Source organism: Emiliania huxleyi, assembly GCF_000372725.1.
Source record: "Emiliania huxleyi CCMP1516 unplaced genomic scaffold EMIHUscaffold_230, whole genome shotgun sequence".
In the NCBI taxonomy this organism is placed as follows: domain Eukaryota; phylum Haptophyta; order Isochrysidales; family Noelaerhabdaceae; genus Emiliania; species Emiliania huxleyi.
In genome coordinates, this window is record NW_005200332.1 from 176,771 (window position 1) to 182,455 (window position 5,685).

Below are 5,685 nucleotides of genomic sequence, written 5' to 3' on the forward strand. Positions count from 1 at the left end.
ATCCATCGCAGCGGCGGCGCACGGCCACGGTGCGTTGCGGGGAGCGCCCGTCGGGTGAGCCTCGTGGCCGTGCGCGCCGCTGAGCCAGAGGAGTCGGGCACGTAGGCGCTCAACGCTGCGATTCTGCGCGTCGCGGGCGCACGCTGAGGCCGCGCGCGGCGACGGGTGGTCCTAAACGTGGGAGCGTGCTTGCAGGCGCGCGCAGTCCCGCGCAGAGGAGCCAATGCTGCCGGCGATGCTGCGAGAGCTGCAGCGAGCGCAGGCCGCCCGCCCGCCACTCACTAGCGGATCCGTGCACGCCCGCTTGCAGCCGCGCCCACTGCTCGGTCCGCGCCGTGCATGACACGCGCACGATGTCTCTGGCGTTCCAGGTCGAGCTGCGCGAGCGGCACGGCGTCTCGTTCCCACAGGTTGACGATTTGCGCGAGGCTGTGCCGCGGCTGCCCTCCACGAGCCGGGAAGCGGCCAGCCCAAGCCGTGGATGAGGTCGAGATGGGCACCGCTAAACTAGGCGCGTTGTGTGTGTGTCCGTTTTAGTGCTGTGATTTATGTTTGCCCAGAGCGTTGTGTGTGTTTGCGGTGTTGCGTCTCGTCAGTAGAGTGTAGAGAGAAATCAGGCGAGTGGCGAGTTGCGACGACCCCGCACCAGCACAACACACACCACTCAGACTCACCAGTCACCACTCTCGTGCCGGTCGACGACTCGTCGTGGGTGTGCAGAGCGTAGCACTAGTATAACTCATAATTAAAACAACCGAATCAGCGATGCCGGGGGGGGGGGGAGGGCCTCTCCCCACGGCCCACGCACCGCGGGTGTATGTCGGGGTGGTGGACGAGGCGCACGCACGCGCGGATGTGCGTGCTCACAGCTTGTAGCTCAATCCATCAGATCGTCGTCGCTGACTCCCGCATGCTCCTCTTCGCCTTGCTCAGTAGTTGCCCCCTGTGCTGGCGCCGCTCCCGCTGCGTCGCTCTCCGTCGCTCTCCAGTGCCGCTTGCGGCGATTCGTAAACCCTACGCAGGCAGCGCCGTTGACGTATTGCGGTGTGAGTCAGAGTAGGGGGTGCGACGCGCGTGCAGCCGGCGCGCAGTGCTCCACTTGCCGCAGCTCTAGGCCCGCAGCACGCGCAAGGGCCAGCTTCTCCTCGCCGTTGGGGTACGGGTCGAGCTCGTGTTTGCTGAACCACTGGGTGGGGAGGCGAGCACACAAGCCGCGGCTGAGAGGAGGTCGTGGGTATTTATGCTGCGCGGGGTGGAGGTTCGGTGGAGGTTGCTGCACGCGGTGCGTCGCACGCACCTCTATCAACACCGACTTTTGCTCGTAGCGGTGGTTCTGCCGGCGTGCCTTTTTGCGCTCTTTGGTTGCGGTGGCGTGGTCTTGCTCGGCCGTCGTCTCAACCCGCCGCGCGTCGTGGCTGCGCTGCAAGTCTTCCACGGTGGAGAGGAGGATGCGCTCGATGGACTGCAGCCGTGAGTGGTCCACCGTTGCGGCGCTACGCAGCATGCGCGACCTATGTGTCGGATATGTGGCCGCCCCGTCTGTCGCACCTATCGCCTTGGTCTGCCTTCGTGCGTGTGTGGGTGGCGGGTGACGGGGGCTGGATCGAGGGACTGGGCTCTGAGCGGCGGGCGCGGGGACAGCCTCACTCCCCGCGCATCGCCGACGCCTGCTGCGCCCATTGCACCGCTCGCCGCTCGAGGTCGACCAGCATTTGCTCCGCCTGGGTTCGAGACAGCTCGGGCGAGGTGCCACCCCCAAGGGCGAGTGCGTGGTTCGAGCGGGAGAGGCCTGCGAGGGCCATCGCCGTCCCTTGCGCCTCCGCCTCGAGCGCGACGGAGAGGCTGGCCACACGCGGCGGCGGAGCTCGCGGGCTGTGCGCGTGCACGCCATTCACGATGACGCCGGGCACAGTCAAGACCGACCCCGGCGCCAGATCCATGGGTGGCCGGGCGACGGACGAGTCCGAGTGCTCCGCAATCCCTGCGCGGCGAGGAGGCCGGCGATCGATCACTTGCAGCGGCCAGCGGGTGGTGCGGCAGGTGGTGGTGAGAGGTTGCGGGTGGTGCGGCGCACATCGCTGGACCTCGGCGACGGGAAGGCACGCGTTGGCAAAGGCCTGTCAGGTGCAGGTTTGGGGAGGCGTGAATGGGAGGAGCGGCGCGGGCAACGTCGGGTGGATTCGCCTGCTGGGTCGCCGGCACAGCTTGGTGCGGGACCGGCATCAGCGGCGACGCCGAGAGATCGAGGTGCATGCTGCGGCAGCTGTCGAGCAGCCGGCTCAGGGAGCCGGAGGAGAGCAGCCGGTGAATCTCTGCGCACGCCTCCGCGCTGTTGCCCGGATCCGATAGCATGTGAAGCCGAGCGCGCCCCGTCGCTGGCTGGTGTGGGGTGCAGCCCCGGGCTGTTTCATCGTTCGGGGCCGCGTGCGTGTGAGCCAATCAAACCCACAACCAAACTTCGGCGAAGGTGCGCGAGGGAGGAATAATCGAAGGAAAACTTTCTCCTTTCTTGGCGACCCTAGGTACCGCCTCGAGGGTACCGCTGCAGTCCTGTGAACGAGATTGTTAGTGTTTTGTTGTTGCTGAGAGTGAGAGAGAGATTTTTAGCAATCAATTCCAATGAGTGAGAGAGAGAAACTTCTGAGCTCCCCGGCCCTGGATGTGAGGTTGATAACTGCACTCCAAGTGCTCCAAGATTTTTAGCCATACGATTGGTGTTTTGTTGCTGCGAGAGGGTAAGCTTTCCCAAATTCTTGGTGTACCAGTGTTAGTGCCAGTGCGCGCAGAAAGAAAGAAAACAGCAAAACCAAGGGAGGATGGCCAGAAAGAAAGAAAGAAAGCCGAGCGAGTGGAGCCGAGCGGAGCCGAGTGGAGCCGAGCGAGCCGAGTGGAGCCGAGCGAGCCGAGTGGAGCCGAGCGGAGCCGAGTGGAGCCGAGCGGAGCCGAGCGGAGCCGAGCGGAGCCGAGCGGAGCCGAGCGGAGCCGAGCGGAGCCGAGTGGAGCCGAGTGGAGCCGAGCGGAGCCGAGCGGAGCCGAACAGAGCTGCCACCGCGCCATCTGGTGCTTAAGACTTAGAAACGCTAAGCGATCTCAGGGAGCAGCACCACACCACACCACACCACACCACACCACACCACACCATTCGGCAACAACATACCTAAAACACCACAGCCGGTGAGAGAGAGAGAGAATTCTTGATACGAAACCACGACGACACACACCAGTCGACTCGCATCGGTTGCCTCCATGAACGGCGGAGCTATTCTCGCGCCCACACCACACCTGGCTCCAACGTGGACACGCCCATAGCTGGGGACACTACTAGGTCACGCATGGCATCACAGAAGTTTTATCTCTGGGCCCCGAAAGGCATCTCTAGCAGTGTCGTTACACATGCCCCCTCCCCTCCTGGGCGCATGCGCCTCACGTCTCGCCAGAGCATAAGCCCTTGGCGTGTGGCGAGACGAGTTTTTCGCCATCGCAGCGAGCAGCAAGCCGCCCGCCGCAAACAGCCGGAGGCATCGCCACGGCACTGGCTGCGCCGCGGTCCCGCACCCGTCGACGCAGCTCCCCCCGCGGAAGACCGCGCGTAGCAACGTCTTGACGATCGAGATGAGCGTGCCAGAAGCTCGCCCACCTACTGCCCCTGAGAGTTGGTTATTGAGTGGGATCAGCTCCCCCCCTTGGGATCGAAGCCGCCACAACCTCACACCCAACATCCCAGGCGGGATCAGAAGGGGACTCCACACCGGACACCGCCCGGGCACAGCCCCCCTACCCGTCGGATCGCACAGAGGGCCCCCTCGGAGCAGCCCACACACAATCACGCATCGGCAGATTGAGTGCCTGAGTCAGGCAGACAGCACAGACAAGAGGAGAGAGAGGAGAGAGAGAGAGAGAGAGAGGAGAGAGGAGAGGGTGAGGGTGTGAACACACGTGAGGAGTGGGGGAGGGTGTCTGTGGTGGGTTGTAGTCATACTACGTGGTTACAACCACGCGCCCCTCAGGAGCTTAAGGTAGAGCTGAGCGTCCAATACGCCTCGGTGCCACCCACCGGCGTGAAGACCATCCGGATCAGCCCAGTACGCCCTCCGGGCGAACGGTCCCCGCGATGGCCCACGGTCCTCCGTCGCCTGGTTGAACCCCCTGCCTCCCGGTTGACCCCCCGGTCCCCGTACACGACCATGAAATAAACTCAAAGTCCACCACAGCCACCAGCCTCCACCTCCACCCGCGAGCCGCCACCGCTGCCGCCCGCGACGCCGCCCGCCGCGTCAGATAGCTGCGACGCGCGCATCGAGTCGCGTCGGAGAGCCGCGCCGCACCAGCAGCAGCATCTGCACCACCAGCAGCAGCAGCAGCACCACCACCACCACCCGAGAGAGAAGCGCACCTGCCCGACGCCGCCCGCCGCGTCAGACGCTCGCGACGCGCGCGTCGAGCCCAGTCGCACAGCCGCGCCGCGCCAGCAGCAGCATCGGCACCAGCAGCAGCAGCACCACCACCACCAACAGCAACAGAGACAGGCAGTGCAGGCGCAGAGGCGCTCGCAGAGCGGCGCTCAGCGCCGCGCACGCCACGCTGCGGACCGTCGGACGAGCGCACCGTACGTCGGCGGCGAGCCGCGTCGCCAGCCGTCTCGCGAGAGAGCGGCGCCGCCGCGTGCGCGCAGCAGCCGCCGCGGCAGAGGCGAGCCGCGGCGACGTCCGCACTAACGGATAACGGCCATTGGACTCTCTCTCTCTCTCTCACAGCCGGTGCGTAGGTAAAAAGAATTCTTTGGTGCGGCAGCAGCTCGCTCGGTGCTTCGTTGTGCAGTGAGACCGCGGCCCTCCAGATGCAGGCGGGCGGCTCGCAGGCAGGCCCCTCCTCTCGAGAGGAGCCCGCGGGCCGGCCCTCCGGGAAGAAGGCAAGTGTCCCGATGGAGGAGGAGCTTAGGGGCCGGTCGTGGGCCACGCCGCCCGACAGAGTTTCGGGCAGGAAGCGCGACGGCGCGGAGCTCGCGCGCTGCTCGGGCTTCTGGAGCGCCGAGGGGGAGCGCGCAGAGGCGGCTGCGTCGGGCAGCGCCGCGGGCGAACGACCCTCCAAGTCTCCCCGTCGGGACGGGGAGACGGCGCTCGTGCACCCCCGCGCAGAGCTGGACGATCTGCAGAGGGGCCTCGTGCGGCAGTTCGTGAGCACCATCGACGCCAACGAGGAGTCGATCGTCATCACAAACCCGCGCGCCCAGGGTCCGCGTGCTGCCCCCTCCGCCCCCACCCCCCTTCGCTGGCCTCCTCTGAGCCGCTCTGCTGCCTCGCGCGCAGGCAACCCCATCGTCTGGGTCACCCGGCCGTGGCAGGACATGTGCGGCTTCACGTACGGCGAGGCGGTGGGCCGCAACCCGCGCCTCACGCAGGGAGAGAGATCCGACCCGGCCGTCGTGTCGGCCATCTCTGGCGCGCTCAAGCAGGCACACTCGACGCCAACCCTGCGCCGCCTCTCGCCTCGCCGCCCCGCCTCGGCCCGCCGCCTCTGCTTAGACGCCCCTCCCCTCCCCCTTCAGGAGCGGCCGTGCAAGGTCGCAATGGTTAACTACCGCGGCGGCGAGGGCGGGCCAGCCTTTTGGAACATGCTCTCCATCTCGCCGCTGCTGCACCGCGGCCAGCTGCAGCTCTACATCGCCAACCTGCAGGACTATAGCTA

The 5,685-nt window shown here is 66.3% G+C and overlaps 3 protein-coding genes across 3 annotated transcripts in view; 2 read left to right on the forward strand and 1 right to left on the reverse strand.

Moving 5' to 3' along the window:
- Positions 1 to 147, forward strand: part of EMIHUDRAFT_236128 (hypothetical protein) — a gene marked incomplete at both ends in the record, with an annotated part of 701 nt that extends 554 nt beyond the window's left edge. Inside the window, one exon of the mRNA XM_005779412.1 lies at positions 106 to 147. Coding sequence (XP_005779469.1) covers positions 106 to 147 — 42 coding nt within the window. The remainder of the gene's footprint in view (positions 1 to 105) is intronic.
- Positions 148 to 877: 730 nt separating this feature from the next.
- Positions 878 to 2,352, reverse strand: EMIHUDRAFT_236129 (hypothetical protein; the record flags this gene model as incomplete). Its single annotated transcript, XM_005779413.1, has 6 exons — positions 878 to 1,014; positions 1,126 to 1,186; positions 1,310 to 1,511; positions 1,648 to 1,981; positions 2,075 to 2,117; positions 2,218 to 2,352. 6 exons carry the CDS (start codon positions 2,350 to 2,352, stop codon positions 878 to 880), a joined length of 912 nt encoding a protein of 303 aa, XP_005779470.1.
- Positions 2,353 to 4,823: 2,471 nt separating this feature from the next.
- Positions 4,824 to 5,685, forward strand: part of EMIHUDRAFT_468910 (hypothetical protein) — a 2,041-nt gene continuing 1,179 nt past the window's right edge. Inside the window, exons 1-3 of the mRNA XM_005779414.1 lie at positions 4,824 to 5,231; positions 5,307 to 5,452; positions 5,546 to 5,685. Of these exons, the coding sequence (XP_005779471.1) occupies positions 4,838 to 5,231; positions 5,307 to 5,452; positions 5,546 to 5,685 (680 nt within the window). The 5' untranslated portion in view covers positions 4,824 to 4,837. The remainder of the gene's footprint in view (positions 5,232 to 5,306; positions 5,453 to 5,545) is intronic.